Source organism: Carettochelys insculpta, chromosome 27 (genome assembly GCF_033958435.1).
Source record: "Carettochelys insculpta isolate YL-2023 chromosome 27, ASM3395843v1, whole genome shotgun sequence".
Classification (NCBI taxonomy): domain Eukaryota; kingdom Metazoa; phylum Chordata; order Testudines; family Carettochelyidae; genus Carettochelys; species Carettochelys insculpta.
In genome coordinates, this window is record NC_134163.1 from 4365394 (window position 1) to 4388016 (window position 22623).

The 22623-nt window shown below is 56.7% G+C and overlaps 1 protein-coding gene across 1 annotated transcript in view; it reads right to left on the bottom strand.

The window, feature by feature from the left end:
• The window catches only part of FBN3 (fibrillin 3), a 170276-nt gene that overhangs the window by 18170 nt on the left and 129483 nt on the right, over positions 1-22623 (bottom strand). The window contains exons 36-53 of the mRNA XM_074977926.1: positions 18355-18423; positions 17874-17999; positions 17146-17271; positions 16239-16388; positions 15503-15574; positions 14652-14777; positions 13826-13951; positions 9150-9275; positions 8727-8843; positions 7734-7862; positions 6328-6447; positions 5567-5692; positions 4504-4656; positions 3637-3702; positions 2914-3039; positions 2618-2737; positions 1087-1209; positions 116-247 (exon numbers count right to left, since the gene is read on the bottom strand). Coding sequence (XP_074834027.1) covers positions 116-247; positions 1087-1209; positions 2618-2737; positions 2914-3039; positions 3637-3702; positions 4504-4656; positions 5567-5692; positions 6328-6447; positions 7734-7862; positions 8727-8843; positions 9150-9275; positions 13826-13951; positions 14652-14777; positions 15503-15574; positions 16239-16388; positions 17146-17271; positions 17874-17999; positions 18355-18423 — 2133 coding nt within the window. The remainder of the gene's footprint in view (positions 1-115; positions 248-1086; positions 1210-2617; positions 2738-2913; positions 3040-3636; positions 3703-4503; positions 4657-5566; positions 5693-6327; positions 6448-7733; positions 7863-8726; positions 8844-9149; positions 9276-13825; positions 13952-14651; positions 14778-15502; positions 15575-16238; positions 16389-17145; positions 17272-17873; positions 18000-18354; positions 18424-22623) is intronic.

The following is a 22623-nucleotide window of genomic DNA, read 5'->3' on the forward strand; positions in this document are numbered from 1 at the left end:
AGCACCTGATGAGCTAGCTCAGGAACAGAGCTGGATGGACAGCTTCCTGCGTAGCAGTGGGGAAGGTAGATGGCCCCCAGCCCTGTGGCTCATTCCTCCCTCCAAGTGCTTGTACCTGTGCAGCCCTCCCCATCGGGTCTGCGCTGCATCCCTGGAGGGCAGATGCACATGAAGGTTCCTATGAGGTTCTTGCACATCATCCCTTGAGACTCGCAGTCGTGGAGGCCTTCGGTGCATTCATCCAGATCTGCAGGCAACCCACAGCACATGAGCCCCTGCAGCTTCCAGCAGCTGGCAGAGCTGCCCGACAGCCCGTCGCTGCCCAGGGCACGGGAAGGGCTCTGCCCCCAGCAGAGGCACACAGAGATGACTTGCCCATGAGCTCACAGCAGATCGGGGCAGAGCCAGGGACTCAGTGCATTTCCTGCTGTAACCACTGGACAGAACTGCCCTCACCACCATGCAGAGCTGCGACTGTGCACACAGCCCAGGGTAGGGGCAGGGCATCCGGAGGAGAGAAGCTGGAGGGGCCAGCACTCCAACCAGCTGGCCCTGTTAGGGACCAGGAACACCAGTGCCCCAGCCCTGCAAGCCCTGAGCCCAGCCCAGGGAGCCAGCGCCTCCAGCCTGGAGCATCTGCCTGGAGGGATGGCATAGGATGCAGCTGGCAAAGTGCCAGTGTGGCACAGCACTAACTCCCTCGTGCTCAGCAAGGCCCAAGCTCCAGCCATCCCTGGGACCTGGCTGAGCTGCAGCCACCCCAGGGCTCCCAGTTTGTGAGGCCTCTGGCAGCCCCAAGGGCTCTGCCTCCAGCTGGCCACACATTGGAGCGCTGCACTTGGCCTGGAGCGTTGGCGCAGACAGCTCACGCCACCCCACACTGCTCAGTGCTGACTGCCCTGCCGCAGGGGCAGCCTGGCCATTGCCTGCTGGGTGCCAAGGCAGTCGCTTGCATATGGTTGCGATCACTGAGAGCACCAGGCCGCAACCCCAGCCAGGGTTCCGGGCTCAGTGGCTGGGGAGAGCAGACAGGCTAGTGTTCTGGTACCAGCGGGCAGACCGCGTGGCGGGGGAGCTGTCCCTCACCTTTGCACATTCGCTTGTCCTCCCGGAGGGTGTATCCCGAGGGGCAGGTGCACTCATAGGAGCCGAAGGTGTTGATGCAGCGGAAGGCGCAGAGCAGGGCATTCAGTGTGCACTCGTTGATATCTGCGAGGCAGGAGGGAGTGAGCCATGGAGTCCTGGCAATTAGGGCTGGCCGAGGCCCCAGGGATCACCTCATCCAGGCCCTGCTCCAAGCAGGACCAACCCAAGTGACTCAGGAATGAGCCTGCCCTCCGCCCCGGGCAGTGTGCTGACTCCGCTGCTACCCGGCAGCAAAACACATCTGGTCTGCGCCCTGCTGCGGGGCAGGCAGCCGGCCGAGATCTGCTCTGAGCTGCTGCTCTGCTCTGCACGGCCCACCCCCTATTGCCCTTCATGGCCTTCGTGGGTACGTCTCCCCAGCACTGACCAAGCCAGAGGGCTGAGCAATGTCTGGCACTGTGCCAGCGCTCAGCAAGCTGCAGTCCTTCCCTGCCCCACCTGCTGGTTTTCCTGCATGCCCGGCCTGCATAGATGCAAACTGACTTTTCCTGGGGGTGTGCGCCCCCCCAGCCCAAGGCCCTGCCCTACTTAGTCCCTCCCACAGATGTTCCAGCCTTGAACAGCTTCCTGCCCCCACTCCACCCCTTCCTGAGTCACCCCCCCCACTCACTGCAGTCTGCCCCCCAGCGCCTGCCCCAGCTGGCCAAACAGCTGATCTGCAGGGTCACTGAGCGCCCCTAGAGCCCAAACCCCTTCCGGGAGTGAGGCAGGCAGGCCAGGCTGACTAGGAGGGCAGAACTCTTTACAAGGGCTGCCCCCGGGGGCTGCCACTGAGAACCACCCTAGGAAGAGAAGCCTCCTCTCTGGCCATGGACTGTGGGGGTGGGGTGGGGCTGGCTTGAGTAGACTGCTCGACAGAATCACAGAATCACAGGGCTGGAAAGGACCTCAGGAGGTCATCTAGTCCAGCCCCCTGCCAAATCAGGACCAACCCCAACTAATTCATCCCAGCCAGGACCTTGTCAAGCCAGGACTTAAAAACCTCTAGGGATGGAGAATCCACCACCTCTCTAGGTAACACATTCCAATGCTTCACCACCCGCCTGGTGAAGAAGTTTTTCCTATTATCTAACCTACACCTCTCCCTCTTCAACTTCTGACCATTACTCCTTGTTCTGCCATCTGACACCACTGAGAACAGCTTCTCACCCTCCTCTTTAGAGCTCCCCTTCAGGAAGTTGAAGGCTGCTATTAAATCACCCCTCACTCTTCTCTTCTGTAAACTAAACAAGCCAAACACCCCTGCCCCATGGCTGCCATACCCACAGAGGCACTCTGGGCTCGGCCATACACCCAACACTCCCAGTCCCCCAGAAGTGACCCCAGGTCCCAGCGCAGAGCAGCGCTTGGGGGGAGGGGAAGACCCAGAGGTCAGACCCCACTTCCTTGCTGCACTGCACAGCCAGCTGCACCGTCCTCACTGCAGGGCCCCAGGACTCACTCCATGCCCAGTGCCCCACAGGAACGTTACCTTCGCAGGTCATCATGGGGCCAGGCTCAAACCCCTCGCTGCAGGTGCACTCAAAGCCCCCCACCACGTTGCTGCAGGTCCCGTTCCCACAGGGGTTGCCAATGGAGCACTCGTCAGTATCTGGGGGCAGGCCAGGGATGGTGTTAGCACAGTCACATGGAGCCTTGCTGGCCGGCTTGTGCAGCCCTGCGGGGAGCCAGCCTGGAAACATCCGAGCCAGAGCCAGAGCCAGAGCCAGAGCCAGGCACGTGGCTGTGGAATAACCTGGCACCCCTCCCGCCTGGCCGGCCACTCACCAACGCAGTTGACTCCAGTGTAATCCAGGTGGTAGCCAAAGGGGCACTCGCAGCGGAAGGAGCCGTCAGTGTTGATACAGGCCCCATTGATGCAGATCCCCAGGTTCTCGGCACACTCGTTCACATCTGCCGGTCAAACCGAGGGAGAGGCTGAGCATGGCCCTTGGCTTGGGCTTCCTTGCCAGGCCCACGCAGCCCCTGTCGGGTCAGTGGCCACAGGGCACGGCACAGCCTTTTCAGTGGGGCACCCCTGGGCTTCTTGCCCTCCCCAGAGCCAGTGGGGTGTGAGAGAAAACTGAGGGAGGACCTCTGGGGCTGGCAGCTCTGAGTGGCCAGGGCTTTGAGTGCCCCCTCATCATGCCACCAGCATGAAGAGACCCTCCCTCAGCCATGCTGCCAGTGCTCTTGGAGCCTGGCTGTTCTCCCGACTCTCCTCTGCCAGTGCTGAGCTCCCCCTGCTGCCAGCGCTCAGAGGGCCTGGCCTGCCCCTGCTAGGCAGCCAGTGATCATGGGGCTTGCACCTCTGTGTCGCCAATGTTCTGAGAGCCTCCCAATGCCACCAGACTCGGGGGCCTGCCCCCTTCATGCCACCAGCAACCTGGGCACCAGCACAGAGGCTTGGCACTGACAGCCTAGACTTGCCGAGGCCCTAGTGAAGCTCACTGGCACACTCCACCCATGGCACCATCTGGCCCAGGCTGTTTCCTGAATGCTGGTGCTCACCTTCCCGGGTGTCGCCGGGACCGGGGATGGCTCCATGGCCGTACGGGCACAGCTCCTGGAAGGCAACTGGGAGCAGGGGAACAATGAGCTGGAGTGGGGGAAGGGAGGCCATCCAATAAAAGCCAGCTGGAAGTGACAGCGCTGCACGGCTGCTGGGTTCGTTACCACTAGTGATGTGATTACACGCTTGTCACGTGTGGGGGCTCACAGGGCCACCGTGAGGTGGGGAAACAAACTCCACCCCACTGAGAACTGGCGGCACACAGGGCTGCAGTGACTTGTCCTAACCCGCCAGCAAACTGGTGGCAGAGTTCCCAGAAGACAGCCTGACTCCAGTAGCTAGGGGCACCCCCTCCTGCAGAGTAAGCCTGTTCTCTGCTGGGATCACAGCACCCTTGGGCCCCAGAGAGGTGCATCCCTTCTGGCAGCTGCACCCCTTTCTGGAGGCTGATTTGTCCTGTGTTCCCCAATTTTGTCCTTATGTAAAAATGCTGGGCTCCCAAACACAGCCATAGAAACACTGCAGTCCTGCCCCCTGCCACTGGGAAACTGCTGGCTTGCTCCCTGCCATCATATCATTCTGAAATCTATCCCCTTCCCCTGGGACAGCTGCACTGTGCTTGCAGCTCGAGGTGCAGTGCCCAGAGCCATCTACCAGCCACCAGAGGAAAGTTTCATTTGTGGTGATTTTGCTAGGGCTCTTCATGTTGCCTGTTGGAAATCAAGGCCATTGTACCCTGGGAGAGCTCTGCCTACAACAACCTGTCTGCTGGGTCCATGCCTCGGGGTGCTCGGCAGCTCCTCCTACATGCTCCCCAGTGTGGATCGTTGCTGTCATAGCTGATCCCGAGGGGCTGGAACACCTACCGTTCCCTTCCTGGGGGCACAGCTCACAGGGATCACCCCAGCCCTCTCCGGGCATCTTGCTGCAGCAGCAGCGAGCCTTGGTGGTGTTGAAGGCCTTGGGGACGGAACACTTGCCATTGTCGAAGCGGGTGAAGCAGAAGCTCTGGCGGGTGTCTGCAGCAGCAGGAGGAGAGAGTGTTACAGGCGTCTGCAGCAGGTGTGGCACCTCCCGGTGACAGGCTGCACCATGTGTGTAAGTGAAAAGGTGTTTGACTGCTGACATCAGCGGGAACCTGCTCGGGCTCAGTGCTCCCGTGACGTGGCTCCACCTCCAAGAAGCAGACCCTGAGAGACAAGTGGCTCCAGCCCAGGGATACGGAGCAGCCCCCAGCACAGCGAGTGCCCCTGGAATATTGTGTCCAGTTTTGGGTCCCCCAGTATAAAAAGGATGTGGATTTGCTAGAGCACGTTCAGCGAAGGGCAACAAAAATGATTAAGGGTCTGGAACACAAGACCTATGAGGATAGGCTGAGGGATTTGGGCTTGTTTAGTTTACAGAAGAGAAGACTTAGAGGTGATTTAATAGCAGCCTTCAACTTCCTGAAGGGGAGCTCTAAAAAGGAGGGTGAGAAACTGTTCTTAGTGGTGTCAGATGGCAGAACAAGGAGTAACGGTCAGAAGTTGAAGAGGGAAAGGTGTAGGTTAGATATTAGGAAAAACTACTTCACCAGGCGGGTGGTGAAGCACTGGTGTGCATTGCTTAGAGAGGTGGTGGATTCTCCATCCTTTGAGGTTTTTAAGTCCTGGCTGGACAAGGTCCTGGCTGGGATGACTTAGTGGAGGTTGATGCTGCTTGAAGCAGGGGGCTGGACTAGATGACCTCCTGAGGTCCCTTCCAGCCTTATGGTTCTGTGATTCTGTGGGTGGATGCCCCTGAATCATGCATGCCCAGCGGGTCAGTGCTCTTGGGGGCTCTCTGACAGCACCCATCCCAGCACTGCAGGGCCCCCCTCGGGACTCCCCCGCAACGTGAACACTGCCTCCGCTGGCCCCAGGGGCCCTGGGCAGGGCCGAGCACACTCACCAAAGCATCTGCGACCATTGTCAGACAGAACGAAGCCAGGGGGGCAGATACACTGGAAGCTGCCAGGGGTATTGGTGCAGGTACCAAACAGGCAGATGTTGGGCTCCTCCTCGCACTCGTTGATGTCTGGGAGAAGGACAGACAGGTAGCGGGGTTAGCCACGTACCACAGCATAGATCTCAGCAAGGGGCGCAGCAGGGGCAGGGCGGGGCGGGGCGGGGCCCAGCACAAGTGAGGGCTCATGCCTGCTGAAGGGCAGCATGGGTCTGGCCCCAGTCGCACCCACCTCCCACTTCTCAATTTGAGACAGTCCCCACAGCCCATCTGCCCTGCAGAAAAAAGGCCGCAGGCTCCCTGCGCCACTGGCTCAGGGACACAATGCCCACCAGTGCCTGGCTCTCTGGGAGCACAGCGCAGTGAGCAGAGCCAGAGCTGCGCCAGGTCACTCCACCTCATGCTATCATGGCAACAGCTCTCTGCCTGCTCCAAAGCCCAGGCCCCAGCTGCTTGTATTAACAGGGAACCACAGTGCAAGGCCTATGACCCACACCGGGGCAGTGCTGATTCTCTCCAGGAGAGGATGGCAGTGCCCACACACACATAGCTGGTCACTGCTCCCTTACAGAGAGCTCCTCAGCACTTGTGAAACTAACAAGAGACGAGTGCAGTGTCCCTGGCCAGCCCTCTGCTACTCTGCCCATTGCTGTGCGGGGAAGCGCTGCCTGGCCAGCATAGCAGTAGGGTGAAGGAACCAACCTTACCGATGCAGTTGTCATTCTGCACTTCGTACCCTGGGGGGCAGATGCAGCGGAAAGAGCCTTCCAGGTTCTGACAGGTCCCCGGAAAGCAGGTTCCCGGCAGGCTCACACACTCGTTGATGTCTGCAAGGAAACAAGAGAAGCCTGAGCTCTGTCTGCTTTGTCATGTGGAGCTGTCCTGGCCAGCACTACCTGAGCATGACACACACTACTGCTCGAGTGATCCCCATGGGTAGCAGGGAGCCATAGCCTGACAGGCATCACTGCTCCCTTGGACCCTCACTGCTCCCTAGTTGCAGTGGAAACACCCGAGGGCTGTGCCTGGAGCCACCAGCACCGACAGAAGAGTATGGGGCACATCGCCTGGTGCCTCTGCCCCCCACACAGCCCAGCGGCTGCACTCAGGGGCTGACTTGGCAGCAACCCCTCCACTAACTGAGCCTTGGGAGCTCCTCTGACAGCAGGGCACTGCCTGGGCCACCTTCACTGCTGCCCTGAGAGACCTGCCAGGCCAGGAAGGCATCTGGCCTCCAGCCTCTGCTGCAGACCAAGATCTCTGGCTACCTACAATGGCTGCTGCCAGCAGGCCCCTGTGCACCCAGCTCTCACTGCAGTGCTAGAAGCAGGCCAGCCATTCCGTGGTGCTGGGGTGATGGGGGGGTCAGCGGGCAGGCTTTGTCAGAGGGCAGCGTGGGGGCTGGGGATGCAGGACGTCATCTTGCTCTGCCCCAGGCTTGGAACTCTGCAGCCAACACACCAGTCCCCTTTGTGCATGACATGCCCTGGAGTCAACAGCTGGCTGAGAAGGACCACGGCATCACATCCCACGGATGAGGCAGGCTCTGGCTTTCAACTGGACTGAGAAGGGGACCTGACAGGGGTCAGACCTACTGACTGGACACTCAAAGTCTGGCTACCACAGGTGGGGAGACAGGGTGTCCTCACCCAGGCTGGCCTCTACCCTGTGTCAGGTGGCTGCAGCTCCCAGCCCCAACTCCCCAGGCGAGTCCCCCACGGCTGGGTGGGGTGGGAAGGGAAGGGAAGAGTAGCGAGCGATGAGGGAGGGGAGGGCAGTGAATGAGGGTGGGGCATTATGGGAAGAGGCACAGCAGGGCAAGTTCCAGCCCTCCTGCCAGAAGGTCTGGGTTTAAATATCCCCAGTTCGGTGAACGGGTTACTTCACCACGTGTGAGCAGCAACTGCTCAACACCCTCAGCCTCGTGCTGCCCTGGAGCCAAGTGTCTGCAGCTCATGAACACGCAGAGCTTCCACTCCAATCCCAGCCCCAGGGCACCCCCGGCCGCGCCAGCCCTGCAGCCGTGGCCAGCCAGAGAGCTCCACTGCGTGGGAGTCCCCAGGCGGGCATGATGCCAAGGAGGGCGGCAGCGGTCCTTGCTGCCCACACTCACCCACACAGTTCTTCCCATCCAGGCTGCGGTCGTACCCTTCCTGGCACAGACACTGGAAGGAGCCGATGCTGTTTATGCACTGACCGTTCCGGCACACCTGCCCCCCCAGGGCCGAGCACTCGTCAATGTCTGCAGAGAAGAGGGAACAGAAGCACAGAGAGACAAACCCCACAATGAGTGTGTGACTCCCGCCCCCACACAGCTGCGACTGTGACTCCTGGCCCTTATGTGCTCACAGCTGTGACTGTGACACCCAACGCCCACAGCTGTGCTCGTGTGACACCCAGCCCTCACAGCCCCCACTGCATGCCATCTGACCTTTGACACTTGACTTTCACGCACACACCGTCATGACTGTTTATAACTGACCCATGGGCCCACACAGGTGTCCATTTGTTTCAAACCAAGTGTCACATCTCCACAGACATGACTAAGAAATACCTGACTCTCCTCCTCATGCAGCCAGGACTGCATCACACCTGACCCTCACACTCACACAGCAGTGACTGACACCTGACCCTCCCAACCTTACAGCCATACCTATAGGTGACACCTGACCCTCACACCCACCCTGCTGTGACTGACACCTGACCCTCCCAACCTTACAGCCATACCTGTAGGTGACACCTGACCCTCACGCCCACCCTGCTGTGACTGACACCTGACCCTCACAACCTTACAGCCATACCTATGGGTGACACCTGACCCTCAAGCCCATCCTGTAGTGACTGACACCTGACCCTTACAACCTTACAGCTGTACCTATGGGTGACACCTGACCCTCAAGCCCATCCTGTAGTGACTGACACCTGACCCTTACAACCTTACAGCTGTACCTATGGGTGACACCTGACCCTCACTCCCACCCTGCAGTGACCGACACCTGACCCTTACAACCTTACAGCCATACCTGTGGGTGAACCTGACCCTCACACCCATCCTGCAGTGACTGTGTGACATGTCTCACACCAATGATTGTGTGGAGTCTCTCACCCATGCAGTCGTTATTGTGTGTCAGCTCAAAGCCAGGGAAGCACAGGCAGTTGTAGGAACCGACTGTGTTCTTGCAGGTGCCATTCCCACAGGGCTGCCGGTCACATTCATCGATATCTGCAAAGGGAAGATGGGTTGGGCTCAGGGGCTGACTCCTCACTCTGACTGGACGGGGCTGTCAGGGCCATTCACGTGTGTGTGTGGTGGAGGACGGGGGGTCAGCAGCCTGGTGCTGCTTAGGTCAGGGTGAAGACTCCAAACCCTGGAGCAAGGAGATGCAAAGGTGCAGCTCTCGGTCTGCCTCAGGCTGTGCCATGCCTCCCCCTCCCCTTGCAAGCCAGCCCCCCGGGGCCCAGAGAGCTCTTACTCCCTTTGCAAAGGGCTTAAATTGATTGCCAGGACTGCCGCGCCATCTGCACTGACCCATGCACATGGTCTGCTCTCCTGTGGCCTTGAACCCATTGTGACAGATGCAGATGTAGCTGCCCTCAGTGTCCACACAGTCCCCGTGGCTGCAGACATTGGGGATCTCCTGGCATTCGTTGCGACCTATAACAAAAGAATCCAGAAAGCTGTGCACAGAGGCCCTCTTTGGGTGGCCACGTGGCTTTGGGGCCTGTGGCTCCCAGCTGATGGCCATGTGGCTGAGCAGAAGCAGTGCCAGATCTGGCAATTGTACCCCACATTTAATGAGAGCTGGTGTTTTAAGGGAAGCCCCAGCTCCTGGAGCGCTGAGAACCTCTGGGCTCCTTTCTACAGTAGCAAGTTGCTAGCTCTGCTGGCTGCAGAAAAGCAGGAGAGAGCAGGGCCCCTCCATACAGGCCTCCCGCCAATCAGCCAACCGGGGCAAACAAAACAGACCCAGAGTTTATTATTTTTTGCAATCTGTTTTTTTTAGCCAATCGAATGGCTTTGAGGGGCATGATTCATGGCCTGCAGAGGCATGCAGTTAGACTAGAATGGCTGCACTGGGTCAGACCAATGGTCCACACAGCCCAGCATCCTGCCTTCTGACAGAGGCCCGTGCCCAGTGCTTGAGATGGAATGAACAGGATAGGGCCATTATCAAGTGATCTGACCCATAAACAGTCCCAGCTTCCAGCAGCGAGAGATTAGGGACACACACAGCAGCACGGTGCTGCATCTCTGACCACCTGGGCTCTAGCCTCTGGACCCTCTTCATTCTTGCCCAGCAGCGTTGGATAACTGAGTTTTGCTGGTACTGGAGTTTGACTTCGCAGCCTGTAATTGCTGGGGTTGCCTCTGGAGCTTTTTTCAGACATAGGCTTGACACTGGCTATGCACCAGGCAGGTGCGTGGGCAGGAGGCTTGTTTTTGCACTAGGTCACATGCCACAGCTAGTAATTCTGCACTGTGCGATCAGCGCTCCCCCAGAACTCGGGTGAACACCCCTCGCGCTGGCAACGTGTTACACTTTGCAGCGGGCTCCCCAGGGCAGAAGGGAGGCCTCGTGGCTCGGTCCCCGTGGTAACTGAGGCCCTGGGGGTAGGACTGCCAGCTCCTTACCAAAGTCTGTTACTTCAGCTTGGGGCACAGCCCCAGCACTCCAATTTCCCCCTCCTCAGTGGGGCCCCCTTGTGGTTCTGCCCCTTGGTGCCCAGGGAAGGGTTTGGAGGGTTTCATCCTCCTGCAGCTGACCCAGATGACGGCTCTGGCTCAGGTCCTGCAGATGGACAGCAGAACCAGCTCCTGCCTCTTCACTGGCCAGCCCTGCACCGGGCTGGGATCCCTCCCTTCAGCCTCACAGCCACACCGGTGGGTGACACCTGACCCTTGCACCCACGTGGCAGTGACGGTGTGACACGTGACTCTCACAGCCTCACAGCCACACCGGTGGGTGACACCTGACCCTTGCACCCACCCTACAGTGACTGTGTGACACACCTCACAACTATTGTGTGGAGTCTCTCTCCTATGCAGTGGTTATTGTTCATCAGCCTGGCATTGGCTGCAGGGGAACCTGAGCATGGCTAATTGGACAAACAGGCTTTGTTTTGCCCCTGCACTGCCAGGCCCTCCTCTCCTTGCCTCCCTCCCTCCCACTATTCACCTTACCAGTTTGTTTTCAAACCTCCTCTACTGACACCTTAGTCTGGGACAATTTCTCTGATTCATCACAGACTGCAACTGGCACAGGCGTGGGATGAGGGAATTACCATGTCCTGCTGATTAGCATCCTGGTGTCTCTTACCTCAGTAGCCTCATTTTGTGCCAGACACTCAAGTTCATCCCTCTGAGTGTGACACTTCTATCATTCAAATACAAACAGCCACAAAGCCTGTCCATAGTTTGTCTGGGGGCATTGCTAGGGCTGGGGTGGGGGTGAGGGTGGGGGGGTCTGGCAGCAATCTGAATACTAAAAGCAGTTCCTTGTCAGAGGGACTGCGTTTGAGGAACTCCTTGTCCAAAGCCCCCATCCTTGAACCACTCACCTTATCCAGGTCCCTCCACATGTGTTTGCGTGTGTGTGTGCATGTGTGGGTTTGCGTGTATGCATGCATGTGTGGCTTTGCGTGTGTGCGTGCATGTGTGTTTACGTGTGCGTGTGTGTGAATGCTGCAGCAGGATTTCAATTTTAAAAGCTGTAAAACTGTTCGTTACAGTCTGAGTATGGCTGGGTTTTTCCCAGCCGTTTGTTGCATGGGGAGAGGGGGACACCATGTAAGGTTTTCTGTGCCTGCTCTAAAGAGGGATAATTTGTCCTGTTATTTGACACTTCCTGTGACCATTTTCCAAGAAACTACGGCACTCGCAAGGGTGAAAATGACAGGTGGGAACTGTAGTCCAGATGAATGACTGTAGAACATTGACACTTGTCTTGTGTGTTCATTCTTCATGACCAATATGAGTTATTCTTTTGACTGACGACAATATCCTGGTGCCACGTTAGCTGGCGCCAGCCAATCCCTAGACTAGGGCTCTCTGACATGAATACACACCCTGATGCTCAGCGAGCCCTTTGGCCCAGTGACATCGATGCAAATTTCAGCCACTTACTTTTCTTTGCTCACAACTGGTTCCACTGTACAGGAAAGAGGGAAGAGGAGCATGCAGCAGGAGCCTCAGGCCCTAATGCTGCTGCTTTCTAGAGTTTTTTGTCCTCATCTAGTCAATTAATACAAGTTTTCTTGATGAGACGTTCAAAGCACATTCTGAGTTTGCTTGTGGCTTTCCAGCTTTCTGCCATGTGGGCCCTGAAACCAGAAACTTTGCTCTCAGGCAAACCTTTCAGCTGGAACCCTTGTGGGCTCCAGACAGAACATGCCACACATCTTCTCAGAAAGCTGTGAAGAGCGGGACTTGAATTCATCATACGTGGGTGAGCCACCTGTAATCACCCGGCTATCTGCAAACACCGGCTTGCAGTCATGCCCCAGTTCTACTGCACCTGCACCATGCAGTGTGCAGCGGCAATCAGTAAAGCAAATAGGATGTTAGGAATTATTAAAAAAGGGATAAAGAATAAGATGAAGAATATCATATTTCCCCTATATAAAACTATGGTACGCCCACATCTTGAGTACTGCGTGCAGATGTGGTCTCCTCACTTCAAAAAAGATATACTGGCATTAGAAAAAGTTCAGAAAAGGGCAACTAAAATGATTAAGGGTTTGGAAAGGGTCCCATATGGGGAGAGGCTAGAGAGACTGGGACTTTTCAGTCTAGAAAAGAGGAGACTGAGGGGCGATATGATAAGAGGTATATAAAATCATGAAAGGTGTGGAGAAAGTGAATATTGAAAAGTTATTTACTTGTTCCCATAAGCTAAGAACTAGAGGACACCAAATGAAATTAATGGGTAGTAGGTTCAAAACTAATAAAAGAAAATTTTTCTTCACACAGCGCACAGTCAACCTGTGGAACTCCTTGCCGGAGGACACTGTGAAGGCCAGCACTCTAACTGAGTTTAAAAAAGAGCTTGATAAATTTTTGGAGGTTAGGTCTATAAATGGCTATTAGCCAAGGATAAAATATGGTGCCCCTAGCCTTTAGTCAAAGGCTGGAGACAGATGGCAGGAGACAAATCGCTTGATCTTTGTCTTCAGTTCACCTCCTCTGGGGCACCTGGCACTGACCACTGTTGGCAGACAGGATACTGGGCTGGATGGACCTTTGGTCTGACCCAGTATGGCCGTTCTTATGTTTGTATGCAGCAATGACTTTGCCTGTCTCATCGGCCTGGCTTGAGCTCGCCTGGAGGCACAGGATGACTTTTGAAGTATTGCTTCCTCAAATGCCCAGCGGGTGCCAGACACCACCTCGACTCAAACCCGACCAGGTTTTGAGATCTGTTTGGGGGATGAGGGGCATGGGAAGACAGCCAGAGTTGCAGCCCCAGGTTTGTGCAAAAAAATGGAAAGTGTAAAATTTTGATGGCTTGTGATTATTGGGGGCTGTAACTTGGGAACCCCTTGCTCTAATGACCTCCGACCGGACCAGTGACCTTGTCCCAGCCTCCGATGGTGCAGCCAGCTCAGTTGGCATGTGGGTTTTGCAGTACTTTGAAATATCCGCTCTCAGACAGCAGGCCTGTCTCAGCCATAACCCTGATGGAGCTACAGATTACGTCAAGCCTGGGAGGGGCTTATCTGCTTTTCCACAGCCCAGGTACAAGCAAAGGTGAAGACAGGGAGTCAGTCACCTGTACTGGCTTCCCCCCTGCACCCAGCCCTGTCCTTGGGGACAGGGGTATTTCATTATCTCACACACGCATTTGGCTTTCTGAGGTGCCCATTACATTAGCTACTGAAGTGAGGCAGCATTTCTGCCCTGGCTCTAGACCTCTGTGTCCCTCTGAGCTGAGCCCCCAGGACCAATGGTGCGTGGAGTAGCAGTTCACAGTCAGGAGACTTGGAAAAGAGTCTGAGTCTCCTTCTAAACCCAGGACTGTGATGAGAACAATGGCAGGCTCCTAGCTCCACTCCCACCAGCCCCCAGCAATGGGAGCCCTTTGGAAACAAAGAGAGGAGGTGGAGAGTCTAGCGCGCATCACCAGCAGTCACGCTGCTCCCTGATGGCAGCTCAGGGCCCACCTGAGCATTGCCTCTGCTATAGGTAGTCAACAGCGCCCATCTTACCCACACAGGCTCCGCTAGGTGACAGCTTGTATCCGGTTGAGCATTCGCACCTGAAACTGCCTGGGATGTTGATGCAATCAGCATTTCGCTGGCAGAGGTTCTCCCCGCTGCTGCACTCATCAATGTCTGCAGGGAGAAAGAGACCGCTGACTGCTGGCACAGGGTGTGCCAGACCCCAGTGTCAGTCACCCCGTTGCCAGGGGAACACCAGAGCACCAAACCTCTGACTGACCGTGCAGGCGAAGTGGGGTTGCCAGTGGGTGAAAGGCATAGCGGGTGAGGGAGAGGGGGAGTCCCCCTGGGTGTTCTCACCCTGGAGCACTCAGAGAGTTGGTACCTATGCTCACAAGGCACAGAGGGTCTGTTTACAGGGCACCCTAAGCCCAGGGCTTTGAGATATGGGGTTTCCAAGCCACACATGACACTGCAAACCTGGACCTGGGCATCCACACTGCATTACACAGACCTTCTGACGTGGGTCTGTGGCTTGACCAGTGTCCACACTGCAGGACGTCAGATTTGGACCCCAATCTCAGTGGGACTCTGGCTTTGAGCGCCCCCACCCCTTCCCCCAGGTGCCTGGGATCTGAGCATCTGCTGCCCAGAGGCAGACCCAGTTGTGTGTGGACAGAAGGAGCTATGGGCTCGAAGCTGTGCTGGAGCCCAGGCGTGGTGTGCAGAGCAGATGCACCCAGACGGCTGGCATCTTGCTCAGTAGTGCCCCAGAAGCCCTGGTCTGCCCTGTCAGTCTGCTCAGGCGGTGTGATGGAGCCCTGGGACAGGTGCCAGCCACCTGCAGCCCCAGCCCCAGCCCCAGCCCCAGTACCTTCGCAGATGAGCAGAATGTTGTTGTAGCTGAACCCGATGGGGCACTCGCAGCGGAAGGAGCCAATCTGGTTGATGCAGACGCCATTGGTGCAGATAGCGGGAATCTCACTGCACTCGTCAATATCTGCCAGAAAACAAGGCCTGGTCAGTGACTGTGTGGAAGCAGGGGCCTGGAGGGAGAGTCAGGATCATGGCCAAGGCAGCGCGGCTCCTAGCTCCAGCTAGGAATGTTTGGAGAGGGCAGGTCCCATGTGAGTGACTCTCCGTAGCACCCAACACAGTGATAAGTGGTGGGATTGCTGCGGGACGAGGGCTGGGGCCAGGACACAGCTCATGTGACATGCAGACATGCCATGACATGGGGTGTGTTTGGGGCCAGAACCAGACTGTGGAGCTCTGGCGGAGACCAAGGAGCAGCCCAGCACTCCCTGCCTGCTGCAGCTAGTGCCAAGCATGTCTGAGACAGCAGAGGAGCCTGAAGACCAGCAGGCGAAGCCCTGCAGAAATGGCCTGTGCTGCACACACAGCTGCATCCCTGCTATGGGTAGCAGGTGAGAAGGAACACCCAGCATACGTGTCATGTCACTTAGTGAACTCGTGCTCCATGCTCAGACCCACCCAACGGTGCTGAGGGCGGGATATGGACAGAACCGAGCTGACCAGCAGGGGCAACACAGAGTCCCAGTGTCCACATGGCCTGGGACCCTGAGACCTCACACACAGCCCCACTGGGAAGGCCCCAGCCCCTTCTGACTCCCCTCCTGCTCATGCAGGCCCCAGGACGGGCCAGGAGCTGGGCAGAAGTAGGCCTGGTGCCTCAGCAGCTCTGCGAGGCCCGGTAGTACTCACCGATGGGCTTCCCTGTGTGGATGTCGATGATGAAGCCGGGGGCCTGGTTCCCACACAGGATCTGATACTCAGCTGGAAGAGAAAGGACAGGGCTACCCGCAGGGCTGGGACAATTATTAGGGTGTGATGGGCTGAGCTTACGGGATGATGGCACCTCACATTGCCCCAGGCCAGGGGCTGCTACCACAGGCAGAAGCAGAGCTGGTGGCTGGAACCCTGGGGCCAGCAGCAGAGCCCTTGGGTGCAGGCCCAGAGTCTGAGACACTGGGTGGCAGCAGGGCCCCTGGGATGGGGCTGGCAGCCGGGACCCCAGCACAGACCACACTAGTGTAAAGCCTAGGGGTGCTGCAGCATCCTGCCACCTCTACTTCCGATGTGGATGCCTTCCCCCTCTTGTCCTGGGACTCCAGGGCCACCCCCACCCCCACCCCCCATACCCTGGGAGACCACCCCCCACCGCGCCCAGCACGGGCACACACTGCCTGGCTCTCCAAGTCATCCACTTCTTCCCACCACCGGCTCTAAGCCATTAGCCCCTGAGGGAGCACGCTGCCCACAGCCCTTCCTCTCTCCCTGTGCAAGGATGCTCTCTGGGCACAGCTGTCAGCAGGGATCAGGCCGATCCTGTGCCCTGTGACCCAGGGTGGCCAGAGGCTGAGCCCCCAGAGGGCCTGTGGAGAGAGCAGCTGTAACCAGAGAGATGCCCCCAGCCCGTCTTTGCGTGCAGGTGACTCACGGCTGGCAGGGGTGGGGCAGGGCTCGCAGGGCTTGTTCCAGGCCTTGCCAATATTGTAGGAGCAGCAGCACATCTTCTTGGTCATGTTGAAGGAGAGCTCATTCTCACATGTGTCATTGTAGTTGCGGTAGCACACGCTCTTCCTCATGTCTGCAAAGGACACGGATCAGCCCTTGCCCAGGGGCTGCCGGCTGTGCCTGGGACATTACCCCCCCACCTGGCTGATCCCTGGCCTGGAACAGCTGGTCCCCTAATGCCTGGCCCTTCTCGCTAGCTCCTGGCACTGGGGTTTGGCTGGGCAGGATCGCCCCTGCCCAACAGAGAGGGAAACGACATCCCAGAGACATGGCCGCCAGCTGGGGTCTTCACAGAGCCGGTTGCAGAGGTGGGAGCAGAGTCCAGCTGGCCCTGTGGGGCACTGTGGATGGGCGGCTGGAGGTGAGGACCACCCCAGCAAACCCGGCCTCCCTGTGCACAGAGCAGCCCCGTGGGCAGCAGCACCTCCAGCACCCAGCCCTGCCAGGGCAGTTGTTGTTCCCAGGGAGGCAGCGCTGGGAGCACAGTCAGGGGCAGCCGGAGCCCTGATGCAGACACCTGAGAGCCCCTGGTAAGGCTGTGGAGCCCTTGGCCCAGAACACCCACCTGAACCTGCCCCCGCCCTGCCAGACTCTCCCCCTCTAGCCTCTCTCTGCAGGCACAGCACACCCGGCTGGCAGCTCTGGGGCAGGCAGCGCTCAGGCCCATGGAACTTGGGCAGGATAAGGGATGCTCCCAAGGCTCCACAGTGAGTGAGTGGCAGAGAGCCCAGCCAGCCTGGCACCAAGCTCCTGCTCACTCTAGGGAAGGAGTAAAGGCAGCAGGGTGCTTGGGCAGCCTGTCCCTCCCCCAGCCGGAGACAGCGCCCTACCCATGCAGTTGTTTCCTCCGTTGACCTGCATGTACTCCGGGGGGCACACACAGGTATAGTTGCCCAGGGTGTTGTAGCAAGTCCCAGGGCCGCAGATCCCAATGTGAGCAGAGCACTCATCAATATCTGCCAAAAGCAATGACAGGGAGATTGTACTGGCATAGGCAAGGCGGGGCAGGGCTGGCTCAGGGTGGGAGCAGGTGTGGCACAGGGTGGGGGGCAGGGCTGGCTCAGGGTGGGGGGCAGGGCCTGCACAGGGTGGTAATGAAGGGAGCAGTGCGAAGGGCCCATGTTGTGGTTGAATCCTCTGAGCTGCTGCTACCAGCCGCACATCATATCAGGCTGAGGCCAGAGACATGAGCAAAGCAGAGCTGGGCACCACACACACACACACACACACACACATGTGTAAACACAGACACACATCTCTACTTATGCACACTTGCATAGGTAAACACCTCCACACATGCATGCACCGTCCTGCATGCCCATATAGCTGGACACCCCAGGCACTCACACTCACACACACACACACCCTTGCACATCCGTATGTACCCGCCACGTGCACACACACGCACCTCCACCCCACACGTTTCTGTACCCTTCATGTGCACACACACTTGTATTCACACACACACACACACGCACACGCACACGCACACGCACACGCACATGCGCCCTCCCTGTGCACACGCACACTCTCCGGTGGGGAGAAAGCAGCCTGGTACCTTCACAGATGCGCGTGTCCTCATTGAGGTAGTAGCCCAGTGGGCACTCGCACTGGAAGCTGCCAAAAGTGTTCACGCAGTTGCCCCCCTGACAGAGGCCGGGCAGCTCCTGGCACTCGTCGATGTCTGTGAATGCAAAATGCAGGGAAGCACTCACTCTCCCGACCCAGCCTGGCAGCCCACAGGCAGCTCCCCGCTGTGCTGTCAGCTCACAGCCCTTGGCACAGACCCACTGCCCTGGGCACAGATCACTGGCAAATGCCATGGAGTCAGGCTCAGCAGCACAGACTCAGCGCCTGCCCTGTGGTGCAGAAAGGCCTGAAGCCAGAGTGCAGGGCTGTCAACTGCCCTCAGCCTGTGCCCAAGGGTGCACAGAGGGGGTCAGAGCACCTCCTGCTGGGCTGGGGCCACAAGGCCAGGCAGCATGTGGCAGTGGTTTCCCTGCCCCAGGGGGCATCAGTGTGCAAGCCAGTTCTGTTACCTTCCAGGATGACTGTGATGGGGTTGGGCCTGAAGCCTTCACCTCCAGGGCACAAGGTCTTGTACTCCGCTGCAGGGAGAGAGCCCATTACTAGGCAGCACTTGGTGCGCTCAGTGGCCCCCCAGGCAGACAGCCAGGCTGTGAGCAGCCCCACAGCCTTTCTCACCTGGCCCCAGCTTGGCTCATCACACCCTGATCCAGGGCAATGCATGGCAAGCAGAAAGAGGGTGGAGGATGTGCTACTAGTAAGGGCAGGGCCCAGGTTATCCCTGACATATCCATACCTTGTGAAGCTGGAAGGGACCTCCAGAGGTCATCAAGACCATTCCCCCACCCCCCACTCAGCAACGCCAAGCACCATGCCAGACAGATCTTTTTAAATCTAATTGCTCCAGATCCCTAACTGGCTTCCTTAAGGACTGAGCTCACAACGCTGCATTTACAAGGCCCACACTCAAACCACTGAGCTATCCCTCCTCCAACAGGCTTTGCACCAGTCACTGAACCAACAAGGGCCAATGCCACCTCGCATGTGCTAGGGTAAGTGGTGAGAAGAAATGGCTGCAGAGGACAGTTTTGGTTTGAATGATCATGAGTTAGTTCCGTTTAAACTCCCTGGAAGACTGAACAAACATAGAGCTGCAACAGGGAGCTTTGGTTTCAAAAGGGTAAACTTAAAAACCACACAGCAATTACTTAGGGAGGTGGGCTGGCCCAAAGGACTCCAGGACCTGAACGTGGAGGAGTCTGCACACACTGCCTGGAGCCCACATCCAAGCAAGGGGAACCTTTGTAGGTGAGGGCGACAGAACAGCTGGATGCAGAGAGAGCAGCAAACCTGCAGGGAATAGATGGAAGCTGCCCCTTGGAGGTCTGAACTTGGAGAACTGCCAAGAGCCAAGCAGAGCTGGGCCCTGCAAAGGGATTTAAAACCAGCAGCAAAAGGTCCTCTAGCTATCTATGGGAAATGAAAACAAGGAAAGAAGAGGTGGTGCTGCTAAGGAGGGGGTGGAGAACTCAGATAATCTAGACCTGGCCCATCGCCTAACCAACAAGAACGATTAAAGGTCTAGAGAACATGAGCTATGAGAGAAGACTGAAAGAACTGGGCTTGTTTAGTTTAGAAAAAAGAAGACTTAGAGGGACATGACAGCGGTTTTCAAGTACCTCAAAGAGGGTTATAAGGAGGCGGGAGAAAAATGTTCTCCTTGGCCTCTGAGGATAGGACAAGGAACAATGGGCTTAAACTGCAGCAAGGGAGGTTTAGATTAGACATTAGGAAAAACTTCCTAATTGTCACGGTGGTTAAACACTGGAATAAGGTACCTCGGGAGGTTGTGGAATCCCATCGCTGGAGATATTTAAGAGCAGGTTAGAAAGACACATTGGGGATGTTCTAGATGGTGTTTGTTCCTGCCAAGAGGACAGGGAACCGGACTCGAAGACCTCTTGAGGTTCTTCCGGTTCTAGTGTTCTATGATTCTAAGAAATTCCTTGCCTCAGTTTTTAGTCCAAGTTATGAGGACCGGGGATGGCCAATAAGAACAAGGATATAAAAGTAGAAGTTATCGCCTCTGAGGTGAGAGCCAGACTCAAATGTCTTAAAGGGACCAAATTTGGGAACTGGATAATCTCTATCCAAGAGTACCAAAGGAATTGGCCCATGACATTGCAGGGCTATGGCTAGGGTAGCTAATTAACCTCTGCACCTGGTGCTCAGACACTAGGACTGGAGAAGTATCACTAAAGCACTTCAATTCAAGAAGAGATCTGAAAAACTGCAAGTCAGTTAATTTGACCTCAGTTGTATGCAGGGTCGTGGGAAGCATTTTGAAAGAGAAAATAGACAAAGCAACAGAGGTCAACAGTACTGAGGGTAAACTATAATGCAGCTTTCTGAAAGATCTCTCCTCGGAGACGGAACCAGATTCTCCAGGAAATTGAGCAGGTCTGTTCCATTACTGTGTGCAGCTGCATCAGCAGTGCATGGGACCGTGCGCTCGGCTCCAGTAATGGTAGGGGGTGCTGAGTTCTCAGCTGCACTAGCTATACACCAGCGTTTGCAGAGCGACACTAGGTGTAGAAAGGTGCTGTAAGCAATACCAGTGAGACACAGATGTGGTTTGCTACATGACACAATTCATATGCAGGGCAAAAACTCTCATAGGGGTAGTTGTGTTAGTCTGTAGCAAGCACACAGAAAGCACACTAAGGACTTGCCAGACACCCACCACATCTGCAAGAGATGCAGCAAGGACTGTCACTCTCGTGTGGGTCTTCATAGTCACAGTAGATGCTGTAAATGAAGTCCTCAATTGAAACTATAAAGGGCGCGATCCATAGTCTATGCAGACTGAAGGATGCCTACAACTACTACTAGGCCTCACCCATGAAAACCCAGACCACTTGATAGGCTATAAAGTGCCACTGGACTGCTTAAAATTTATATAAGGGGCTGAGTACGATGTGAGGCTGGATTTCAATGGGGCTGTGTGCCACGTTACACACCTACGGGGGGTGCTGTTTGCTCTGCAACTCCAACTCTGCATGGATTTGCACATATGGAGCTGTGTGCTATGTGACACTAGCACCATACAGGCTGTGTGCTACGTGACACTAGCACAGTACAGGCTGTGAGCTACATGACACTAGTGCCATACGGGCTGTGTGCTACGTGACACTAGCTCCATACAGGCTGTGTGCTGTGTGACACTAGCACCATACAGACTGTGTGCTACGTGACACTAGCGCCGTACAGGCTGTGAGCTACGTGACACTAGTGCCATAGGGGCTGTGTGCTACGTGACACTAGCGCCATATGGGCTGTGTGCTATGTGACACTAGCGCCATATGGGCTGTGTGCTATTTGACTCTAGCGCCATATGGTCTGTGTGCTATGTGACACTGGCGCCATACGGGCTGTGTGCTACGTGACCCTAGTGCCATATGGGCTGTGTGCTATGTGACACTAGCGCCATACGGGCTGTGTGCTATGTGACACTAGCGCCATACGGGCTGTGCTCTACATGACACTAGCACCATACGGGCTGAGTGCTACGTGACACTAGCGCCATACAGGCTGTGTGCTACGTGACACATGGGCTGTGTGCTATGTGACATTAGAGCCACATGGGCTGTGTGCTACGTGACACTAGCTCCGTATAGGCCGTGTGCTACATGACACTAGTGCCATAGGGGCTCTGTGCTACGTGACACTAGCTGCATATGGACTGTGTGCTACGTGACACCAGCACCATACAGACTGTGTGCTACATGACACTTGCGCCACATGGGCTGTGTGGCAGGTGACACTAGCTCCAAACGAGGCTGTGTGGTAGGTGACACCAGCGCCATTCGGGCTGTGTGCTGCGTCCATACGGGGCTGTGTGGTATGTGACATTAGCGCCATACAGGGCTGTGTGCTACATGAGACTAGCTCCAAACGAGGCTGTGTGGTAGGTGACTCCAGCACCATACGGGCTGTGTGCTATATGACACTAGCACTATATGGGTTGTGTGCTAGATGACACTAGCGCCATAAGGGCTGTGTGCTACGTGACACTAGCACCATACGTGCTGTGTGCTACGTGACACTAGCACCGTACAGGCTATGAGCTACATGACACTAGTGCCACACGGGGCTGTGTGCTATGTGACATTAGCGCCGCACAGGCTGTGCGCTACATGACACTAGTGCCGCACAGGCTGTGTGCTACATGACACTAGCGCCATACGGGCTGTGTGTTAGGTGACCCTAGCACCATACATGCTGTGTGTTAGGTGACCCTAGCACCATACAGGCTGTGTGTTAGGTGACACTAGCGCCATACATGCTGTGTGTTAGGTGACACTAGCACCATACGGGCCATGTGCTATGGGACACTAGCGCCATATGGGCCATGTGATAAGTGACACTAGTGCCATACGGGCTGTGCTCTACATGACACTAGCACCATACGGGCTGAGTGCTACGTGACACTAGCGCCATACAGGCTGTGTGCTACGTGACACTAGTGCCATACGGGCTGCGACCTATGCGACATTAGCGCCTTACGGGCTGTGTGCTATGTGGCACTAGCGCCATACAGGTCTCTGTGCTATGTGACACTAGTGCTATATGGGCTGTGTGCTATGTGACATTAGTGCCATACAGGGCTGTGTGCTACATGACACTAGCTCCAAGCAAGGTTGTGTGGTAGGTGACACCAGCGCCATACGGGGCTGTGCGCTACGTGACACTGGCGCCGTACAGGCTGTGTACTACATGAC